Source organism: Trichechus manatus, unplaced genomic scaffold, assembly GCF_000243295.1.
Source record: "Trichechus manatus latirostris isolate Lorelei unplaced genomic scaffold, TriManLat1.0 scaffold00142, whole genome shotgun sequence".
Lineage (NCBI taxonomy): Eukaryota > Metazoa > Chordata > Mammalia > Sirenia > Trichechidae > Trichechus > Trichechus manatus.
This window is the reverse complement of record NW_004444078.1, coordinates 7,206,366-7,231,443: the sequence shown is the minus strand read 5'-3', so window position 1 is coordinate 7,231,443 and position 25,078 is coordinate 7,206,366. Positions and strand designations below refer to the sequence as shown.

The 25,078-nt window shown below is 35.2% G+C and overlaps 1 protein-coding gene across 1 annotated transcript in view; it reads left to right on the top strand.

Moving 5' to 3' along the window:
* FSIP2 (fibrous sheath interacting protein 2) overlaps positions 1 to 25,078 on the top strand; it is an 80,603-nt gene that overhangs the window by 14,993 nt on the left and 40,532 nt on the right. The window contains exons 9-14 of the mRNA XM_012558164.2: positions 2,235 to 2,303; positions 6,058 to 6,170; positions 6,994 to 7,039; positions 8,212 to 8,318; positions 10,377 to 10,440; positions 19,918 to 19,972. Coding sequence (XP_012413618.1) covers positions 2,235 to 2,303; positions 6,058 to 6,170; positions 6,994 to 7,039; positions 8,212 to 8,318; positions 10,377 to 10,440; positions 19,918 to 19,972 — 454 coding nt within the window. The remainder of the gene's footprint in view (positions 1 to 2,234; positions 2,304 to 6,057; positions 6,171 to 6,993; positions 7,040 to 8,211; positions 8,319 to 10,376; positions 10,441 to 19,917; positions 19,973 to 25,078) is intronic.

Below are 25,078 nucleotides of genomic sequence, written 5' to 3'. Positions count from 1 at the left end.
ACAGCTCAAATTGAATAGTAGACATATATGTAAATATAATAACATACTAAAACAATCTTACAAAGTAGCACGGCAGACAAGGTTGACTATAGTGCAGTTCTAACCAAGTTCCTATACTTAAAATCATGTATTTTTTCCACTGAAACTTTAAAAAGTTTATGTGTAAGATAATCGCTATTATATACCAACATGGTGTTCTGTGTTTTTAATCAGTAAGAATAAACAGAACTGGAAAAAGGGAAGGGAAGAAGGAAGGGAGGAGGTACAAAAAGAAGGAAAGGAAGGGGGGGAATAAAAGAAAGAAATGAAGAATGATTAAAAGAAGGAACATAGACTTTGCTATGCTCAATCTCTGTCAGTTCCTTTTATTTATACATTGTAAAACCATAGTCGGATTTCCACTCCCTGATATTAATGAAATTATCATGACCAGAATGTTTGAACTATCTGTGACTATATAGTATCAGGAAAGAACATGATCATCTTTCGTGCAGCTATCATCATAGTAATGTGTTTCTCACAGCTGTCCCATCAATCCTGTTTCTAGGCCAGAGCCTCCCTGGATCACTCCAGCAGATTCCTAACTAGTCTCCTATGGTCGTCATTTCTCCCTACCTCAAATCCACTTTGTACCTTCCTGCCTAATTACACTTAAAATTCTGTTCTTATAGTTTTTTCTCCTGCCCAACAAGCTTAAAGATTACCTTTACCTATTAAATGAAGCTCAGACTACTTCCAACCCAGCTTGTTAACTATATTTCACACTACATCCCTAAAGAAAGCAGCTATTGTTTCGGGTTGATGCGCACAGGCTCTGGAGCCAGAGTGCTGTAGTGCAAGTCCTGCTTTACCATTTACTGGTCACATGACCTTGGGCAAATTTCTTATCCTCTCTGAGCCACAGTTTCATATCTGAAAAAAGGATAATACCCCTAGACAATTCTTAAAAAGAACCCAACAGTCAGTAGCATACAGTAAGTCCTCAATTTATTTCATCGTCCGGTCAAATTAGAGTACTGATCATTCCTAAAACAAGGTTTACTTTTCCCACTTCTGTGCCTCATCTATGCCATATCCTCAGCCTAGAATAACCTGCTCACCATCTCCATCTATCAAATCCTGTAATTCTTTAAGCCCCATCTCATGTGACACTCCATAAAGTTTTTGTTTTTATTTTTTGATAATCCTAATTGGAAGAGCTCTCTTCTTTGAACCCACATAAGACTTTGTACCATTCTTAGTACACTTATTGCATATTTTTCTATGTCTTAATCTCCCATAATATTGTAAATTCCCACTTTTACAATTCTGTTTTACAGAGCAGGCAGCCCAATATGTATGTTGAATACGTGTTTGCTGAAGACACTAATTTAGTCTGTTCAGTTCATTGAGGCAGTGACGCAGCAACGCGGTGCCTCAGATAAAACATAGCTTTAGCAATTGTATATGTTGCTCCATTTTCCAGTGTTAACTTTCACATCTAATAGAAAAAAAAGTTTCAAGTACACATTTTAAACACTTACTACCTCAAATAAATGTATTTAATTTCTCTTATCAAGGCGAGAAATAGTAAGGAGGGAGATCTATTTCACAAATGAAGTTGAATTATACAACTATAGTAATGTTGTCATTTTTCATCAATTAGACAGATTCCACAGGGCACAGAGGGAAAAGAGGAAAGGGAATATTAGATGAATCAGCTGCAGTGATCAGTGGGGAGACAGATCACTCTCAGCGTCTACATCTCTAATGAAAACTCATTGTGCATACATGCAGTGAGGATCATCTGCCCACCTTTGCCACAGGAATGACAATGACTTCTATCGCAAAAGAGAGATATCCATATGGTTGTTTATGCCTGGCCATAAGGCAAATCTAAGAATTGTCATAGTCACTGTGGGCTGGTGGGTCTCTAACCCAATCATCATGATTGTATGTATCCCCACAGAGAGGAAATGTCACATTCCATTTGTGCAGGATATAGCTTTTCCCTTCTGTTGAAAGAAAATGCTGCCCCTCCAGGTATAACTTTTAACTTGAGGGGACAATATTTCAAGAGTGCTTTTCCTTCCTCCCATTTCACATTTCTCTATCCTCTCCAAATCCTCCTCACAACCTAACATACAGATAAGCCTATGACTCACCTGCTCTTAGGCATGGAAAAATAGAGTCTATCATGAGTAATTCTGTCATTACAATTATTAAAAATAAATGTTTTATTACATTTCTTTAAGCTTCTCCAACGAAAAAGAAGAGTTATGATGATGTAAAGTCAGTTCACCCTGGAAGTAAAGGAGTAAATGGTAACTGAATATTATAGTAAGAAATATTAAATAATAATTTGGGGAAAGACTGAGTTGGGTGATGACCTCTTTTGCTTCCAATGCAGATAAATCCTTTGTCCTCTTATCAAATGACTGATTTAGAGTGATGCTTACCAACCATGATACAGCCTCCATCACCTTCTGAATTCAACTCCCTAGTTACTTATAAGAGCCTTGGTGGCACAATGGTTGAGAGCTCAGTTGCTAACCAAGAGTCAGCAGTTTGAATCCACCAGCCGCTCCTTGGAAACCCTATGGGGAAGTTCTACTCTATCTTATAGGGCTGCTATGAGTGGGAACCCACTCGATGGCACATAGCAACAACAGCAGTTACTTATGTAGTGTTTTGAATTTGACATTATACTTTTGTTTTAGAAAAATTAGATGAAGGGGATGTTGCTGTTAAATGCACAGTACATGAAGCCTTACAAATTGTATTTCTTTTTTTTTTTTTTTTTGATGCTCAACATGATATTAGAAAACTCTGAAATGGGTTAGAAATTAAATACATTAATTCCAAAGCCACCGTGAAACCTACTGAAAAGTCACTTCCTTTATTATTTGTTTGTATTTCACAGTCTGTCACTTCGTGTACTCATTATCCATTAGAGCTCGCTAGGTTAGATCATGAGCCAACATGACAGTATAAAAATCTTCAAAATAATGCACTATTAATAGTATAACAACATCTAAAATTAAACAGTATGAACCTCTCACTATTAAATTTCTAGAGAAAATTTAAGTAGAAAAGTTAAATCTCTGTCTTATCAGTTAAAATCTAAAGAAAATTAAGTTCAAAATTCTATACTCGCTGTGTATGTAATTTGCTTAGTCTCAGCTAAACTGACGCCTGGGGAGAGACAGGGTTTCCTTAGCCTGGGTTGTCTTCCACCTCAGGACCACTGAGGTTGAGTTGATTCAACTCTAAGCCTCGTGGGTCCCGTTTTTAAAGTCCAAAGAGATTTCACAACACACCAAAGAGTTATTCTACAGACATGACTATGATAACACGAGCCCCACATCTACTAAACGTAGACAGTAAAACTGAACTCTCTGTCTCTAAAGCAGTTATCCCAAGCAAACTGATTTTCTAAAAAATCTAACATTTGATGCAGTCCAGTCTTGTGTTACTGTTGTCCCAGAATCTCAGTGATACATGAGGAAAGAATGATAGGTGGAAAATCTTGTTTTCAGCTTCACCAAACTACCAGTCCATCTATGACAATTGTCCAGAGACTTGACCTGTAAGTTTAATTAGGCACAGTTGGGAGAAATATCCTATTAAAAGATTAATTCTGAAAAAATGTTGATCCATATCTAGGGAGGATCTATCTTTATCTACCTTTCTTTCTCAGAGAGTTGCAGTTGAGTCATTGTCTTTATTGTGAATTTTAGAAATGTATAGTAGTGACATCACAAGTTATCATGTTATTAAAAGTACCTCTTTCCCATTTACCATAATCAAATCTTCTTAGTTTTTATTCCATCTTTGAGCCCTGTGTATGAATTCTGTACAATGTCACAGCCTCTATACTTATGGGCAGCGTGCCCCCATGTAACTGACAAGTCTCCAAGCAGAGTTCAGAGTCCTGAATTCCCTGCAGCCCCTGCTTCTGATCTCGTCTTTGTATTTATTCACTCCCCACACCAAAAGAGATTCTGGGGTGTTTATTTTGCTTTTGTACAGTAAAATAAATTTTTTTTGTGTGTACAGTTCCATGAATTTTAACGTATATGCCTTGGTGGCATAGTGGTTAAGAGCTCGGCTGGTAACCAAAAGGTCGGCAGTTCGAATCCACCAGCCACTCTTTGGAAACACTATGGGGCAGATCTGCTCTGTCCTATAGGGTTGCTATGAGTCAGAATCGACTTGATGGCAATAGGTTAACAGGTTATACATTAAAAATCTCAGAGAAAGATACAGATCAGTTCCAACACCCTAAAAATCCTCCTCATGATATCCCTTTAGAGTCATACCCTCCCCCCAACTAATAAATAACCCCTGGTAACCACTGATCCGTCTCCATCATATTTCACCCCCAGGGAGAGTGTTAAGTAGATGGAATCATGCAGTATTTAACCTTTTGAGAACGGCTTCTTTCACTCAGCATAATGCCTTTGAAATTAATCCAATTTAGTTGCATGCAATTGAGAAAATAATAATGTGTTCGTTTTTATTATTGAGTAGTATTCCATTATATGTATGTACCAGAGTTTGTTTATCCATTCAGCAGTTGAAGAAAATATAGGTTGTTTCCAGGTTTGTGTGATTATGTATAAACTCACTAGAAGCTTTGTGTTTAGCTTTTTGTGTGAACAAAAGATTGCTGGGTCATATGGAGTTCCTCATATCAGTTCTATCCTGACTCACATAGGTTTCCTTGAGTCAGAATTGACTTGATAGCAACTGGTTTTGGTTATGTTAGGTGTATGTTTAAGTTTATAAGTAACTGCTCAACTATTTACAAAAAAAAAGAACAGTTGCCTTCAAGTTGATTCTGACTCATGGCAGCCCTGTGTGTGCATCCTTGCCATTACTTGGTATTGTCAGTATTTTTTTTATTTTAACCATTCTACTAGGTGTACTGGTATCTCATCATGGTTTTAATTTGCATTTCTCTGATGACTAATGATATTATCTCATTTGCTCGTTGCTTTCTTTAAATCCTGCTTGGTGAAGTGTCTATTCAAGACTCTTGCCCATTTTTTAAAAATTGGATTATTTCCCTACTATTGACATTTGAGAGATCTTTATATATTCTGAATATAAGTCCTTTTCAGATACATGATTTACAAATATGTTCTCCAAGTCTGTGATTTATGTTTTCATTTTCTGTTCCTTTGATCTATGTGTCTATCCGTTTGCCAATATCTTACTGTCTTGATTATGTTGTTGTTGTTGTTTGGTGCGGTCAAGTTGATTTCAACTCATAGCGACCCCATGTGACAGATTATAATAGGTTTTATTAAGTCTGAAAAGCAGGCAGTGTAATTCCGCTGACTATTCTTCTTTTTAAAAATTGTTGTAACTATTTTAATTCATTAGCCTTTTCATGTAAATTTTAAACTCAGCCTGTCCATATCCATAAAAAATCATGCTGGGATTTTTGAATGAAATTTCATTAAATCTATAGATCAGTTTAAGGAGAAAAGACGTCTTTACTGTACTCGATCTTACAATCCATAAGCATGGTATGTCTTTGCATTTATTTCAGTCTTCTTTAATTTCTTTCATTAGTGTTTTGTAGTTTTTAGCATACAGATCCTGTATTTGTTACATTAGATTTATACTTAAATAGTTCATTTTTTGGGGGGGTGTACAATTTCACATGATACATATTTTTTAATTTTAGTTTCAGTTGCCCATGGCTAGCATGTATACGATTCATTTTTAAATAGTTTTTACTTTATCTCTTTGTATACATTTTCAGTGGTTTGTTCTAGCATTACACTGGGTATGGTTAACTTTTCACAATCTACTATGAATCAATATTTTACCTTTAAAATGGAATGTAAAAACCTTACTACCATATATGGTTCCTTGCCTCCCCCTTACTGTTACAATTGTATTATGTATTCTATCTATATACATTGAACATCTGGTCAGACAGTATCATCAATTTTGCTTTCAATCATCAAACATATTTAAAGAAAAACTTCAATAAGGGAACAGTAGTTTATTATTATATTCACCTCCATAAAGTTATGGTATTTCTTTTTCATTTACTTTTAGGATATGCAGCAAATAATGTTCACCAATCTCAAGGTAGTTCAGTGAACGCTGTCAAAAAATCAGCAGCTTCAGTTGTTGGTCAGCCAAATGTACAGGGTAACGGTTTAGAAAAGGTATGAAATGATGTTTCAAACTTTTGGATAATGATCATTAATTCATCTGGTTAACTTTTATTTCCATAGACTGTCTCCTTCTCCAGGATAGTACCAATTGGTTGAGGATATTGAGGTCTGTGCATGAGACCTGATCCCTATCCCTGGCAGAGAAGGTGTTGAGTTAGGTTTTATGCTAAATGCCCTGTGCAGTTTAGCAGAAACTAATTCAAACAAACATTTAGTAATTATACTGACAATAATAGCTGATGTTTATTGAGCATCTGCTATTGGCCAGGCCCTGTACTAAAGCAGATATGAGGAAATTGGGTCACACAGGATAAACAAAAGACCATCATTCCCCTTGACGACTCATTGTCTAGTGGGGCAGACACATACAGACAAATGTTATTACAATAAAATGAGAGACTAGAATGATACATTTTATTTTTTTTCTTTAGTAGTGTGCTCAATAGGCATTGGACTGGATTAGATTGAATTTCTCTGAAACAAATTGAATGACTAAGCTTTTTAGAACTAAGCACTGAGTGGATTACCATGCTTTTAAATAAAATATGAAATACTAATACTAGAGCAGGAGCAAGTTTGTACATTGGTACATACTGAGTTTAGTTTTAAACTAGTTAAGTTTGAAATATCTGTGAAACGTCTCTAGTAGTATGTTGATAATATGTATATTGTCCTTGAGACAATTTCTGTGAGAGCGTTAGGGTGTAAAGGAGAAAAAAACATCTATTCATTTGGTTGGTTGATAGAAGGTAGAATCTCTTTCAGAAATGTAATTACTAATGAATGTTTTTCTCTTGAATTTTGTACCATATAGAATGATGCAGTGATAACTAAAAAATCAAGTATTTTTGATGATAGAGGTAAGAAAATGAAAAATATTTGTAATCGTTTTGTCATTTGTGAAGTAAATAGTTTCATCATAAATATTTTCAAATTATGTGTTTTATCGCTTAAAAATTATGGTTATTTTGGAAAATAAATGATAGTATAAAAATTATTATAATTAGCCCCTATTTTTGAGTGATTGCTGAATGATTATGCTTTTTGGAATTGCAAAGTATGGAGAAGTTAGTGCTTCTGCTGTGGCTGTTTATAATGATAGGCAGAGTAAGTTTCTGACATACTGTGGTTCAGAGAACTCTCCCCGGGACGGTCCCCATAACCAACCTATTGCCATCTTTTCCCCCAGCAATATATCGTGTTTCCCACCTCCCCTGGAACACATTAGACGTTACCTAAGTTCTTTCATTCCTTACTGGCTTCCTGCACATTCCGAAAAATATTGCCCTGTATATCCTGCATATTCACACAGAGTACTAGACATCTCCATCTGGGTAGCTAATAACCACCTGAAATTGAATACATCCAAAAAGAAATTTATCATCTTTCCGACACTCTTGTTTTCACTCAGGCACAAAACCTGACCCACCTTTGCCTCTATCTTTCTTGTATTTTGCATCCAGAATTTACCTCTTTATGGCTGATCTACCTCCTTGATTTCTCATTCCTCTCTTTTGTATTCCCACTGCTCCTGCTCTTGTTTCCTTCACCCTTGATAATTGTAGTAAGTCTCCTCCAACCTTTTCTTTCTCTTTTTTAATAATCCATACATTTTGCTGTAAAAGGAATCTTTTTAAAAAACAGCTTTGGTTTTTCCCTATTCAAGTCATCAGTGGTTTCCCATTGCCTACTGAATGACATACAGATAGCTAATTCTGGCAGTGAGCTATGGTGAGTGGAAGGAAATTAAGCTGGCATAATAAATTAAATAAGGATCAGAGGTTAAGAATTTAAGATTTCTCCCTGAAGGCAGTAGTGAACCACTGGAAATTTGTAGGCAGTGAACATCAGAAAAAGTCATTTTTTTCTTGGAGATACTGCCTTAACTCAAACAAATACCTGATTGTGGTGATTCCAGTTGTGTGGCAGCTGAGCAGGGAGAACTTTGGAACAACCCTATGTGTTAGAAATTCATCCTTGTTATAGCTCTATTATCTTCTCATATTTAAAGTTATCTCCCTTCTTTTTTCAGGAACTACAAACGTCTCAGCTCAAGCTTCAGCTGTTTCAGCTCAAACTTCACCCACAAGAAACTTTCCCAAACCTTCACAGTCTTTTCTGGGTCATCAAAAAGAAGAAGCATGTACTATTTCTTTTGCCCCAGACGTAGGCAGAATAAATGAGGTACAATATTATGATTATCATTGGTATAAAACAATCCCAGTAACTAAGGGAACATACAGAACATCTACTTCCCTGAAATTAATTGTACTGTAATAAAATTTTAAAAGCCCTTGGGTACACTGCAGAACATAATCTGCAGCCTTCAGAGGAAGCATCAAATTGAGCTGCATTGAATCATTTTTGTAATAGGTCTGATAGATTGTTCAGAGACAGCCATTCTCTCCTCATTCCCTTTTGACCAGTGATCAGTGACCTGTTATTGGAAAGTTACGAGCAGAGATTCAGGGTGCAGCCTTTGGACATAACATGTATTTTTTGGGTTACCAACTTGCTTGCTATTAGAGGAATAAAATCCTCATCCTTGGTTCCATTAGCATAGTGTTAACTAGTTTAGCTGTGCTAAGAAGTTAACATGGTTTAAAAGAGATTTCAGTAAACTGGAAATTGACTAAATTCTCCCCAAAGAAATTCTCTTCGTTAGAGTAGAAAGTGACGTAATTTTCCATGTCCTATAATGCATAATAATTGACAGACTAAATTATACATAACTACTAAAATACAGACTATTTCCCACAATATACCTCTTTGGAGTGCGATTTCATTATAAATAAACAGTTGACAAGCCCATACTGGGTGAGGGCACTGTGCTACTATGTCAGTAGCTAAGAGTCCAAAAAAGAAACCTCGTAACAGCTTTGACAATTTGAAGTCCTTAAATTGCCCAAGAAATTTGAAAGGCTATGTCCCTGACTAAGAAGGCTTCTAAATTAAAAAATGTGTCTACATTTGATTATTAACTTGGTTTAGGTAATGTGGGTATTATTAACTTTTCCATCCATGTTATTGAAATGAGTACTTCAAATGGTTGCAAATATCTAGTTTATTTTGAGAAATATGAGCATTTTTATTATAATCAATATTATATTCTCTTTTCCAACATGTTGTACAAAATCCATCACTGTCAGAAAATGTACTTCTGATGGCTTATGCTCAGCCTGGGGAAAAAAATGAAGTCTGTTCCACTGGATTTATCTCCTTGTATAATTACCTGAGTAGGTTGAGCACATCCCCTAGTATGCAGAGATCTTCTCTCTGCTTTCCAGCTATCCTTAAACTTTTCTCCCATTATTCGCTTTATTTTAAAAAACACACGCTTTCTTTCTTTTTTTTTTTTTTTTGTCCCATTAAGTTGATTAACTTCCTTGCTAACCAGCACATTTCACAGATACCTAATTTTAGGATACCAGTGAATAACTTTTTTGCAAAAAAGAGTTAACCTAGAAGGCTTGATACTGCTGTCTTTAGAAGGACCTGCTTGCAAGGTTGGCCCTTAGCTAGTGTCTGGGAACTTGGCTGGTAAACAGTTCTCTTCACTGATGAAACTTTCCCTGAGAAGAGTGGTTTACTGTGCCTAGACTGTGTAAACAATGTCATTTATGCCGAACACCTGCTTTCCTTCTGAGAGTCTGGAATTTTGGTTGGTAAGAGGGTGCCTACGTGACTAGTCTCCAATAAAAACCTTGAGTGCCAAGGAGTTCCTAATGGACTTCCCTGGGCAGAAACATTACACACATGTTACTGCATTTCTTATTGCTGGAGAAAGGAACACCCTCAAATATGTACTCTTACAGAACGTAGAGAGCATAAGCAAAGCTCTGCTTGGATTTCTCCAGACTCAGCTTGTTATCTTTTTCCCTTACTGAACCTATCATGTGTCCTTTGCCATAATAAATCTTAGACATAAGTACAACTATATGCTGAGTCACATGAGTCCTTGTAAATCACCAGACGATCTTGTGGACACCTGATACAACCAGGAACTTTTGAATTCTGCGAATAATATATGTAATATAAACAAAAATGTGTAGAGTTTTATAAATTGTCAGTTAAGAGATGTTCTTAAAATCTATTAGATTTCAGTATCTTAAATATAAAAATAATAGCTGATCTTCAAGTTCTAGAAAAAAAAATCATTTGGGCATCTGTTTGTTTTTGTTGTTGTGGGTTATATAGAAGGAGATAAATGCTGATTTGAATGAAAGACCAGTCAGAAAATCATGCTGCTTCTGTGAATCAGGTAAACATCGGCAACATTTTTTGAGTAAGTCATGCAAACTACTAATTCATTCTTCCAGCTAACATTTATTGAGTTCCTGCTTCATGCCAGGTATGGTGCTAAGTATTGAACATACAAAAAAAGAAAAACTATGGTTTCTACTCGGGGCTGTTAACATGGTAGTGGGGAGATAGTTATGTCAATAACCATAAGCTAATGTGATAGGAGTCCTTGGGTGGTGTAAACAGTTAATGCTCTCAGCTACTAACTGAAATGTTGGTGGTTCAAGTCCATCGGTAGGCACCTCAGAAGAAAGACCTGGCAGTCTACTTCCAGAAAAATCAGCCATTGAAAGTCCTGTGGAGTACAGTTCTACTCTGACACACATGAGGTCACCATGAGAATCAGAATCAGCTTGACAGCAAATGGTTTATTGGTAATGCTACAATAAGTGCAATGTAAGAAAGTATGTGTGTATAAAATCCAGAGTAAGTATAGGGAAAATAGTGCCTAGGTCTACCTAGGGTTGTCAGGGAGACATTTACAAAAGAGACCACACGTCAGTTGAGACATGAGGATAAGAAGAAATTTTCTATTTTAATTTTGGGAAAATTGACATGTACGATATTAAGTGTTCCCATCCGTGCAACACTGTATGACTTTCCATTTTTTGAACTTGCCTTGCACATAATTTGACTGCATATATATTTGACATATATAGATAGATGTGATATATGATATAATTAGTTCTGTGATTTCTTAAGTTTATTCCAAAGTAATTTATCAGTTTTTCCATTATTATAAATGTTTCCCACATTCATGAATAGATTCCAAATACTAGAGAAACACTGTATATTTTTTTATCTTGAATCTTGTATCAGTTTTAGATTTTTACTAATACCTCTTGGTTCTTCTTGATAGACAGTTACGTAAGAGATTTTTTGCAGTTTTTTCCAATATTTGCATTCATTTTTATATCCTATCTCATTATGGTTACTAGAATTTCCAATATTAAGTGACCATGGTGTTAGCAATGTTAAATTCTGAGTTTTACTTTATGTGGTTTCGGTGTTTTGCCATTTAGGATAATATTTGCTGGGTTTGTTTGTTTTTGGTAAATATAGTATCTTTGAATAGTGTCTTTTACTATTTTATTTGAAGTTTTAATTAGGAATGGCTGCAGAATTTTTCCATCACCTGTTGATATAATTATATGATTTTTTTTTCTCCTTTAACTTGTAAGGATTATTTCATAGATTCCATTTTATTATATATCTTCTCATTTCAGAAATAAATCCTGATTGGATGTAGTGTATTTTTTTTTAATTGAAGAAAAACATACAATCAGAAAAGTTTACCAAACATAAGTATACAACCTAATGAATTATCACAAAAACACCCATGTAACCACCACATAGGTCAAGAAATAGAGCTTGTGATTCCCCACAAGCCCTCATTATACCCACACCAATCAGTATTCTGTCACTCCTTTCCAAATGCTATCGTTATCTTGATTTCTGATATTAGTTTGTATATCCATTTGTGTATCTTTGTGAAGTTTCATTCTGTCTTCTTTATTACAGTTGTGAAATTCCACAATTTATGAAAATCTTTTTAATAAGTGTTGAGATCAAGTAGAGCAAGTCTTTCTACTTTTCAAAATGTGTTGGCTATTCTTGGCACATTGCCTTTCCATATAAGTTTTAGGAAAAGTTTTTTGAACTCCACAAAAAATCTTATTAGGATTTTTAATTGGAGTTGCTTTGACTCTAGAGAGCAGTTTCATGAGAATTAACATCTTTAAAATATTGTCTTCCAATCCAAGGACATAGTATTTAGGTTTTCTTTAATTTCTCTCAGTAGCGTTTATAATTTTCTGTGTATTTTGTATTTTTCATTAGGTGTGTTTCTTCAGAATTTGATTTTTAATGCTATTTTAAAGGATGTATTTTACAAGTTTATATTTACCAATGCTGTAGTGAGATACAACTGATTTTTCCATATTAACCAGCAGCCTTGCTAAACTCAATTGCTATTCCTAATAATTAATTGGAAGAATATTTTAGATTTTCTATATATATAATAATGTAATCCTGTGAATGTCAGCTTTATTTCTTCTTTTCCAATATATATAATAATGTAATCTTGTGAATGTCAGCTTTATTTCTTCTTTTCCAACCTTATACCCTTTTCTTTTTCTTCACTTATTAAATTGGCTAGGACCATCAGTGAGTATTGAATAAGGCACCCTCTTCTGGTTTCTGATCTCAGAGAGAAAACTTTCAAGTTTGCAATTAAGAGGGATGTCTGCTCAAGGAGGCCCTTTATCACCACTCTTATTCAACATTGTGTTGGAGATCCTAGCCAGAGCAATTTGGCTGGAAAAAAGAAATAAAGGGCATCCAAATTGTAAGGAAGAAGTGAAAGTATCTCTATTTGCAGATAATATGATCATATACACAGAAGACCCCCAAAGAATCCACAAGAAAACTACTGGAACTAATAGAAGATTTCTGCAAAGTATCAGGATACAAGATAAACATACAAAAATCATTTGGATTCCTCTACACCAACAAAGAGAACTTTGAAGAAGAAGTCACCAAATCAGTACCATTTACAATAGCCCCCAAGAAGATAAAATACTTAGGAATAAATCTAACCAGAGATATAAAAGACCTATACAAAGAAAACTACAAGGCACTAGTGCAGGAAACCAAAAGAGATCTACATAAGTAGAAAAACATGCCTTGCTCACAGATAGGAAGACTCAACATTGTGAAAATGTCTATTCTACCCAAAGCGATCTACAGAGACAGTGCAATCCCGATCCAGATTCCAATGGCATTTTTTAATGAGATGAAGAAACAAATCACCAACTTCATGTGGAAAGGGAACAGGCCCCAGATAAGTAAAGCGTTACTGAAGAAGAACAAAGTGGGAGGCCTCACACTACCTGATTTTAGAGCCCGTTATACCGCCACAGTAGTCAAAACAGCCTGGTACTGGTACAACAACAGATATGTAGACCAGTGGAACAGAATTGAGGATCCAGATGTAAATTCATCCACCTATGAGCAGCTGAGATTTGACAAAGCTCAAAGTCTGTTAAATGGGGAAAGATAATCTCTTTAACAAATGGTGCTTGCATAACTGGATATCCATCTGCAAAAAAATGAAATAAGACCTATACCTCACACTATGCACAAAAACTAACTCAAAATGGATCAAAGACCTAAATATAAAATCTAAAATGGAAGAAAAAATAGGGACAATGCTAGAAGCCCTAATACATGGCATAAACAGAATACAAAACATTACTAACAATGCACAAACACCAGAAGAGAAACTAGAAAACTGGGAGCTCCTAAAAATCAAACACCTATGCTCATCAAAAGACTTCACCAAAAGAGTCAAAACAAACCTACAGACTGGGAAAAAAAATTTGGCTATGACAAATCTGATTAGTATCTAATCTTTAAAATCTGCAAGATACTCCAAAACCTCAACAGCAAAAGACAAATAACCCAATTAAAAAAATGGGCAAAGGATATGAACAGGCACTTCACCAAAGAAGACATTCAGGCAGCTAACAGATACATGAGGAAATGCTCATGATCATTAGCCATTAGCGAAGTGCAAATCAAAACTACAGTGAGATACCATCTCACCCCAACAAGGCTAGCATTAATCCAAAAAACACAAATTAAAAAATATTAGTGAGATTGTGGAGAGACTGGAACACTTATATACTGCTGATGGGGATGTAAAATGGTACAACCACTTTGGAAATTGATTTGGCAATTCCTTAAAAAGCTAGAAATAGAAGTACCATATAATCCAGCAGTCCTACTCCTTGGAATATATCCTAGAGAAATAAGAGCCGTCACACGAATATATATGTATGCACACCCACGTTAATTGCAGCACTGTTCACAATAGCGAAAAGATGGAAACAACCTAGGTGCCCATCAACAGACAAATAGATAAACAAATTACGGTATATTCACACAACGGAATGCTACACAACAATAAAGATCAAGAATGAATCCACAAAACATCTCATAACATGGATGAATCTGGAAGGCATTATGCTGAGTAAAAATAGTCACTTGCAAAAGGACAAATATTTTATGAGACCACTACTATAAGAATTCAGGAAAAGGTTTAAACACAGAAGAAAACATTCTTTGATGGTTATGAGGGTGGAGAGGGAGGGAGAGGGGTATTCACTAACTAGATAGTAGATAAGAATTATCTTAGGTGAAGGGAAGGAGAGCACACAATACAGGGGAAGTCGGCACAACTAGACTAAACCAAAATCTAAGAAGTTTCCTGAATACAACCAAACAGTTCAAGGAACAGAGTAGCAGGGGCGGGGATCTGGGGACCATGCTTTCAGAAGCATCTAGGTCAGTTGGCATAATGAAGTTTATTAAGAAAATGTTCTGCATCCCATTTTGGAGAGTGGCATCTGGGTCTTAAAAGCTAGCAAGTAGCCATCTAAGATGCATCAATTGGTCCCAACTCACCTGGAGTAAAGGAGAATGAAGAACACCAAAGACGCAAGTTAAATATTAGCCCGAGAGACAGACAAAGGGACACATAAACTAGAGACTCCATCAGCCTGAGACCAGAAGAACTAGATGGTGCCCAGCTACCACCAGTGACTGCTCTGACAGGGAATACAACAGAGTCCCTGTCAGAGCAGGAGAAAAGTAGGTTGCAGAACTCAAATTCTAGTAAAAAGACCAGACCTAATGGTCTGTCTGAGACTGGAGGAACCCTGGAAGACATGGCCCTCAGACTCTGTTAGCCCAGAACTGAAACCATTCCTGAAGCCAACTCTTCAGACATAGATAAGACTGGACTATATGACATAAAATGATACTCATGAAGAGAATCCTTCTTAACTCAAGTAGCTACATGAGACTAAATGGGCAGCTCCTGTCCAGAGGCGAGATGAGAAGGCAAAAAGGGACAGGAGCTGGTTGAATGGACATGGGAAATGTGGAGTGGAAAGGAGGAATGTGCTGTCACATTATAGGGAGAGCAACTAGGGTCACATAACTATGTATAAATTTTCGTATGAGAACCTAACTTGAACTGTAAACTTTCTCTTAAAGTACAATTAAAAAAATTTAAAAAAAAAAAAAGGATGTCTGCTGAATTTTTTATTTGTTTTATTTTTAGGTATCTTCTTAATATATTAAGACGAATGCCTTAAATTGTTAACTTTCTAAGAGTTTTCATCGTGAAGGATATTGAATTTTGTAAAATCATTGTTTGCATCTATTGAGATGGTTATATGATTTTTCTCCTTTATTCTGTTAATGAATTATATTGACTTTTAAATGTTGCTCCAACCTTGTATTACTGAAAATAACAATCAGTTTGATCATTATGTATTTTTCTTTATAGCTGGATTCAATTTGCTAATATTTTGTTTCATATTTTTGCATCTATTGTCATTACAGTGATTGGCCTATAATTTTTGGTTTTCCTTTTTTTTTTTTTTGGACATCAAGCTTGAGCTGTCCTCCTACGTATTCCATCCTTTATTTTTCTCCAGAAGAGTTTGGGGAATATTGGGGGAATTTTTTTTTTCTTAAAGATATTGTAGAATTTACTGGTAAATCTGGCTAGGAATCTTCTTTGTTAGATGGCTTTTAGTTGCAATTTTAAATATTTATAGAATCATTCAGTTGTTAGTTTTGTTAAGTAATGTCTGTCTAGGAATTGGTGAGTTTTATCTTAAGTTTTTACATGTGTTGTCATAAAATTATTCATAATATCTTATACATTTTTTCTACATTAATATTTTAACTTTTTAATTAAAATCAAAGCGTACAGAAAATAAACAAATCTTAGTGTTCAACCCAGTAAATTATTACAAACTATACAAATCTATGTAACTACCAATATGTTTGAGAAATGTAAAATAACCTGCACTATAAAAGCCCCTATTCTTCCTCCTCCAAATCAAAACATCTTCCTTTTTTTCTCATTCTTTTTATTGCTAACACTGAAAATTAATTATAAAATATTAATTCCCTAATTAATACTAATTAAATTAGTATTGCCTATTTTTGAACTTTATATAAGTGGAATCAAGAGTATGTATTCTTCTGTTTATGGCTTCTTTTACTCAACATTATGTTTCTGAGATCCATCACTGTCTTTGTATGTAGTTGTAAACCATTTCGTTGTTGTATAGTATTCCATTATATGAACATACCAAAATGTATTTATCTGTTCTGTTGTACATGGATTTTGGATTATTTCCAAAGTTGAGGTATTACGAATAATTCTTTGTGAACTTTCCAGTACATTTGTGTGTGTGTACATGCACACACACACATGCAGTTGTACACACATTATTGTGAATATATATATGTGTATATATATATATAAAAAAAACTGCTGCTGGGTCATGAGGTATGTATGTGTATGTTCACTTTTTTATTATGGTAAATATGTATGTAAGAAAACATTTGACATTTCGGCAGTCTTCTCATGTAGTTTAGTGACATTATGTTTATCATGTTATTTAACCATTGCCCTTATCAATCCCCAAATTGTACTATCACCCTTAACCGAAGCTCAGTGTCCCTTCAGCATTAAGTGCTCCTTTTCTCCTCCCTCTCTACTGTTCCTTGTAACCATTAATAAACTTTGGTCTCTATATAGTTGTCTATTCTAGATATTTCATATAAGTAGGATCATCTTAACTACGTTGAGTCTTCCTATCCATAAATATGGACTATTTATTTATTTAGATCTTCTTTGATTTCCTTTATCAGAGTTTTGTAGTGTCTTTCATTAATTTTGATTAAAATTCTCAGCCATTATTATTTCAAATTTTTTTTTCTATTCCTTTCTCTCATTGTTTTCCTGTTATTCCCATTACACATATGTTGTAATTTTGCAATTGTCCCACCAAAAAAGAAAAGCCTTGCTGTCAGGTCAATTCTGACTCATAGCAACACTGTAGGACAGAGTAGAACTACCCCATAGGGTTTCCAAGGAGCGGCTGGTGGATTTGAATTGCCAGCCTTTTGGTTAGCAACCAGATACTTAATCACTGCACCACCAGGGCCCCAGTTGTCCCATGGTTCTTGTATATTCTGTTCTCTTTTTCTTCATTCTTTTTTATCTTTACTTTTCAGTTTGAGTAGTTTCTATTGACATATCTTCAGGCTCACTGATTCTTCCCTCGACTGCAACCAGTCTCCTGATGAGCCCTTCAAAGGCATTCTTTCTTTTACAGTGTTTTTTATTTCTAGCATTTCATTTTGATTCCTTCTTAGAATTTCCGTCTCTCTGCTTCATTACCCATTTGTTCTTGCATGTTCTCTCTCCACTTATTCTGTTAGAAGCCTTAGCAAATGAATCATGGTTATATTAAATTCTCTGACAATTCCAAAATCTCTGCCATATCTGAATCTGGTTCTAATGCTTGCTCTGTCTCTTCAGAGTTTGTGTTTTTTATTTTAGTTTTACATTTAATATGCCTTATAATTTTTTTTTTGAAATCCAGATGTGATGTTCTGAATAAAAGGAACTGAGGTAAATAGGCCTTTAATGTGAGGTTTTATGTATATCTAAATAAGAGTTAGACTATGTTTACTGTTTGCTGTACTGTAGGTGTCAGAGGCTAAAATGTCTTCTGGTGTCTTTGCTATTGTCTCCCTGTTGTCTTTTGGATTTCCTGGAGATTTCTTCATAAAAAAGATCTGAGACTTGCAGCTCTTTCAGATATAATCCTCTGTTATTATACAGGAGCCCTTTTGCTGTGATGGTAAATTGTAGGGGGAATAATCGTAATTCTTTGATAGGTCCAAGTCTTTTACTGAGCCTGTATTCCTTCTCAGCTTTTTTTTCCCACCTCTTAAGTGACACAGGAAAGTTAGAAGGGGTTGGAGTTGAGTATTTCCCTTCCCCTTTGTGGGTTAGGCTCTGGTAAAATCCAGGTTGATTAGACTTTGGTAAAATATTTCCCTTCAGGGCATGCCTTTGTAAAGGAGAGCATAATTATCTGTCCATATTCAAAAGGGATACTTTCCCCCTCCCCCTGCTTAGCTGTTTTTAAGAGGATGCTTTTAATGTTTTATATAGACTTCTGGGCAGAAAGTTTTTAGGTCATTTAATCCATTGTATTGCTGGAAACCAAAGAAGGATTTTTTGTTTTGATTGTTTTTTTATTTTGTTTTTAAATAGCATTGTAGTCACACTTTATTTCTCAGGTCTATGCAGTCTTAATTTCAGCTCCCTCCTCTCCAAACCTGAACACACACAAAAACATCTACAAACTCAAGACGATAACATAGGATTTAAGTAAGACACTTTATACTCATCACTGGTACCTATTGGTTACTCGTTTATTGGGAGAAACAAAAGTTACCAATTAAACTTGACTTTGAACTGGCTCTGTTTATTAACACCGCTTTCTATGATCAGAGCATTCTGTTTTTCTAAGTCTTTCATCCACTCATGTATTTGCATAAATGACATCAAGTATACCTGTAGAGAAGTTCTGTATAAAGACTTCCTAAATCATTCTTAGGAGCCCTGGTGGTGCAGTGGTTAAGCATTGGGCTGCTAACCAAAAGGTTGGCCATTCAGATCCACCATCTGCTGCTTGGAAACTCTATTGGACAGTTCTACTCTGTACTATAGGGTCGCTATGAGTCAGAATTGACTCACTGTATTTTTTTTTTTTTTTTTGTGGGGTGTGGAGAGGTATTCTTATCCAGAGTATCTACTGAACTCTAATTATGGAATCTTGTTAGATTACATATAAAACAGGTGAGGCAGTATTTGAATGGGAAGATATTAATGGCAGATCAGTGAATAAATATTGAGGAAACACATGAATTAAACAATGTATTCAACAAATAAATGTAATTGAGTACTTAACTATGTTTTAAGTGCTGAGGATATAGTTGTGAATTTATGTCCTAGTCAAGGAAACAGAAGAGAGAACATAATCACAATGCAGCATAATGAGTTTTATAATAGAAGCATATATAGAGTGCTTTAGGAGCATTTGAAAGAGATTTATTTACTTAGGCAGATTTCAAAGAAGTTTTTTGAGAGGAGTTAATACAGGCTGAATAAGATCTAAAAGATGAGCAGGAAGTTAAAGAAGGTACAGGGTGCTTCAGACAAAGGAAATGGCAGAAACAATGGCCCATAGACGTAAAAAAACATGATATAAGGGAATTCCATGTTATTCATTGTCTCTGTACCATACCATGCATATGGAAGACTAGCCAAGGATGACACTGGAGAGGTAGGCATGGATGTCAAGTCTTAGGGTATATTTTATGCCTTGCTAAAGAATTTGGACTTCATTATGGTAATGATGAGTCCTTGGCATTTTTTGAACAGGGCAGTGAATGCAGAAAATAAAGACCAATTAAAAGATGTTAATTGCCGTTTTACAAAGAGCTATGGAAAGATGCAAACTAATTATAATTTTCTTTTTCTGGTAAATAGGACCTCAGGTTCACACTCCAGCCCAGGATATTTTTTCTTCTCATCTCTCTAATACGTAAGTATATAAGAAAATTAATAATGTGTAGTTGTAAATTATATTTTAATAATTACACAGTTTACTCACTTCTATTCTCCTAATTCTACATGGATTGAGCAAATTTTCAGCACTAAATTTAATTGTAAAGTAGACAACATTAATCATTCATGTTTGTCTTAGGCTGGGTTCTCTAGAGAAGCAAAACCAGAGGAACATATAAATATATATAGAGAGAGATATTTATATCAAGGATATGGCCCACACAGTTCTAGAGGCTGGAAATTCCCAAGTCTGTAAGTCACGTAGCTGCAGGGGCTGGTGAACCCAAGATCAACAGGTCAGAGAGGAGGTGTCTTGCTCACAGGCTGTGGAGGCTGACAAATTCCAAGATGGGCAGGTAAGCTGCTAGCTCAAGTCTCAAGAACCAGAGGGCAGATAAACAGGAGCCAGCTGCAAGATCCAGAGTGAGCAAAATCCCCTGAGTCTTGCCAGAAAGTCCACTCATATATTGGATGCAGGCTACACCCCCAAGGAAACTCCCTTCCAACTGATTAGCTGCTCACAGCAGATCCCATCATGGAGGCGATCACATTATATCAGATCTCATCATGGAGGTGATTACATCATTACACAGCTGCTAAACTAAATCATAACTGCCAAACCACTGAGAGTCATGGCCCTGTGAAGTTGACACACAACCTTAACAATCACAGTGTTCTTCTTCCTCCTTCTCCCTTTGTGGTTCTATACTTCCCTTGTATTCCAGGTCTCGAGTCTACTTGCAAGTATAACCCCACCATGATCTCTCCTCCTGAGGTCCCATCCCAGTATAATGACTTATCCCTTTGTCTGTCTCCCTTTTGAAATATTTATCATTCCATAGGCCTTTTGGGGTTATTGGCTTTCTAAGGATGATGAGGTGGTTTACTATATAACATTAATGACTTAATCTGTTATTACCTTTCTAAAGGGTATTTGCATTGCAATCCAAAATCATCAGTCTCTAGTGATGGAAATACGCAGACTTTTGGATAACATATTTTTGCAGGGCCTGGGGACATTTCATTCTTCAAATCTTGGTGATCACGCATTCTGTTGGTGTATCTGTTTTTTTGCTGAACTTGAGAGGAGGAAGAAAGACTATTATTTTAGACTCAACTCATTATCTTAAAAAAAAAAAAAAATCAACAAACCAGAGAGGTTCAGGATAAAACCTCAAGTTGCTATGAAAATGGTTGCATTGTGTAGTGGGAAATGATATTCACATATTCAGACCAAGCTCCCTGGAGGAAAGATCTTTACTTTAGGATGTCAGTTTGTCTAACTTCCTGAGGATTCATAGGATATATAGTAGTGTAATAGATGCGGGAGGAAGGAAACTGACTAGTCCAGTTGAAAGCAATTGGAAAAGATAAAAGAATGATGATTATAAAATACACATTTTATTTGTGGAAAATATAAATGCCTTCATGTTTATAATGAAGATTAGAGGAGGCTCATGAAGTGTTAATTCTTGCCTCTTCATCTTTCTCCACCAGAGACTACAGAATTAGAGTCACTTGAATCTTTTCATAGGAAATATTTTGGATACTCTTTCATTAAATATCTTAGCTCACATTCTGCATGACCTGGAGCCTTCTCCACCACTCCTCCCCCAAAATAGCATACTTTAAATAGCACCTTGCCTTACACCAGTTCAGAGCACAAACAAAACACAGCAAACGGTACTTTGTTGTCTGACTCATGTCTGTCACACCAATGTCATATTCCTCTTGTTCTGATTTAACTCCATGTTTCATAAGGTTTTACTGTGGAAACATCACATCTGTTCCACCATTCACCTGGTCTCCCATCATCTTCATCAGTTCTCTGTTTTGTTTTTCTGCTTATACAAAAGATGTATACAGTAAGACAGAGATGGAAATTCAGAATCAAGTGAATAAAGAGGAAGCAAATATGATAACAGTGGTGATAAATGAGTTGCAGTAATTAAGCATTGCATTTAGATAATGAGTAAGTTTATATGGTTGAGATGGGAGATGTAAGGAGTAACACTAAAGAAGGCAGCAAGTCTGCCACCCTGAAGACTGTAGTTACAAACTTAGTAGTTTAGTTACTGGGTTACAGGAGGGATGTGTTAGGGTCAAATTAGCACACATGATAAATAACTGTGATAACAGTATATATGACAATTGAGGTCAAGAAACTAGGAGCCAGTCTTGGAAGTCTATTAGTGAATAGTGGCCTGCACAAAGCCTTCATTTTAGGTTAGAGATAAGTATGTACAGATGCAAAACACTTTAAATGATAATTTATTAATCAGACATTTATTGAGAACCTACTATATTCAAAGCATAGTGCTTAGATGTGAGGCAGATACCAAGATGAAGCAAACTATGCCCCTGACCTTAGATGTGTTTAAGAATGCATTACAGGAGATAGGCAATCACAGATAATATCAGAGGGAGAATTGGGAGCAGGGGAAAATTTCAATCAAATTGTTAAGTGTAGGCCACTCATAGAACTACCCAGCCATTGGCTTTCAAACTGGAATGCCAGTGTTAAGATACAGAGGTGTTACTTTTTAAATCCCATTCCAGGCACAGGAATGAATAAACTAATTAGGTAGTAGAATGAACTATGTGTCATGGAAGATCAGAAGGTGTTGAACATCCCCCCAAGATATTAGGCCTGAATTACATATAGATAGCTACCACTTAGATTGAGAAATTACATATTTGGAACTATTAGGCAGGTAGAACTGATTTATTCTTACTGTATTGATCTTCAGTTGGTAGTTGGGCAAGTAGTTGAAGAAATCATCCAGATATCTTTCTAACTAAAAGTAAGGTTGTATGAAGGAGAAGGTCAACAGTAGAAAATTTTATTTATATTTTTATGATATGGCAGCTTATACTGAAAAACTGTATCCTGCTCTTGGGGCTTCTCAACTAATTGGCATTAATGAGAGTTGGCTCGACAACCTAAAATGTAGATGTTTTATGTTAGTAATGTCAACATAATTAGAAACCTATTAAGGAGAGCCTTCTCAGACCTCAGCGAAAATTGGATCATTGAGAGTCAACAAGCTATTTATATTGAACTATCGTGCCACTCCTGGAATTATGGTGGAACTTCCCAGTATAACATCTAGTTCATTTACGTTTCTGCCCAATTAACTCCAACAAGGTTTTGTGCTACTTTATTGCAAATCCCATACTATATCTGATTATTTCTTTTTTTTGAAAAATAAGTCACATACCATAAAATTCCCTTTTTAAAGTATAGTTTAATGTTTTTTTCTTTTTTAGCATTTTCACAAAGTCGTGCAACCATTACCATAGTCATTTTTAGAACATTTTTATCACCACGAAAAGAAACCTTGTACCCCTTAGTTCTAGCCTATCTTCCAACATCCCTACTCCCAGCCCTAAGCAATCACTAATCTACTTTCTGTCTCTGTAGATTTCCCTATTGTGGATATTTCATATAAAAAGAATCATACAATATGTGGACTTTTTTTGGCTGTTTCTTTCACTTAACATATTTTCAGGTTTCATCTATGTTGTAGCATGTATCAGTAATTCATTTTTTTTAATGGCCAAATAATATTTCATTGCATGGATATATCACATTTTGTATATTCATTCATCAGTTCATGGACATTTTGGATATGAGTAATGCTACTATGTGCATGTCTTATGTGAGCATGTGTTTTTAATTCTCTTGGGTATATACCTAGGCATGGAATTTCTGAGTCATATAGTAACTATGTTCAACTTTATGAGAAACTGTCAAACAGTTTTCCAAAGCAGCTGCACATCATTTTACATTCCTGTCAGCAATGTAGATGGGCTCCAAATTCTCCACATCCTCGCTAACACTTGTTATTATCTATCTTTTATTATAGCCATACTAGTGGATATGCAGTGGCATCTCAATGTCATTTTCCTTTGTAGTTCCCTAGTGACTTATTGGCCATTTGTATATGTTCTTTGGAGATGTATTTATTCAGATCCTTTGCCTATATTTTAATTGGTTTGTCTTTATATTGTTGAGTTTTAAGAGTTCTTTGTATTAGATTGGTATGAAATTCTTATCAGATATATGATTTGCAGTTTTTTCCCTTTTCTTTGGGTTGTCCCTTCAAATTCTTGATGGTGTCTTTTGAAGCAAAAATATATTTTGATGAAGTCCAATTTATCTATTTTTTCTTTGGTTACTTGTGCTTTAGGTGTCATTGTAAGAAGCTATTGCCTAATTCAGTTACAGTGATATATACATATGCTTTTTTTCTAAAAGTTTTACAGTTTTAGCTCTTGCATTTAGGTCTTTGATCCATTTTGAGTTAATTTTTGTATATAGTGTGAGATAGGGGTCCAACTTCATTCTTTTTCATGTGGATATATACTTGCCCGCCCACCATTTGTTAAAAAGACTATTTTTTCCTCATTGAGTTATCTTGACACCCTTGTCAGTAATATATTGCCCATAAATATATGGGTTTATATCTGGACTGTCAGTTCTGTTCCATTGATCTGTATGTCTGTCTTTATTCCAGCCAGTACCATATAGTCTTGATTACTGTAACTTTGCAGTAAGATTTGAAATCAGGAAATGTTAGGTTTTTTGCATCTATCTTCATAAGGAATGTTAGGCTGGCTGTAGTTTTCTACTTGTCTTTTCTTGAGATGTCTTTCTTTCTGGTTTTGGTATTAGAGTAATACTAGACTCATAGGGTAAGTTTGTAAATGTACCTTCCTCTTCTGTTTTTTGGAGCGTTCATGAAGGATTTTGTTAAATTTGATTTTTTTCAAAGAATCAGCTTTTGGCCTAATTGATTTTTCTCTATGGTGTTTCCATTTCATTAATTTCCACTCTAATCTTTATTATTTCCTTCCTTTTGCTTTCTTTAGGTTTAATTTTTCTCTTCTTCTTCTAGTGAAAGGTTAGGTTAGTGACTTGAGATCTTCCTTCTTTTTTTTAATGTAAGCATTTACAGCTCTTAAATTTCTTTTCATGAACTCTTTTCACTGCATCCCACAAGTTTTAGTATATTGTATTTTTGTTTTCATTCATTTTAAGTATTTTCTTATTTCCACTGTTATTTGACCAATTGATTAT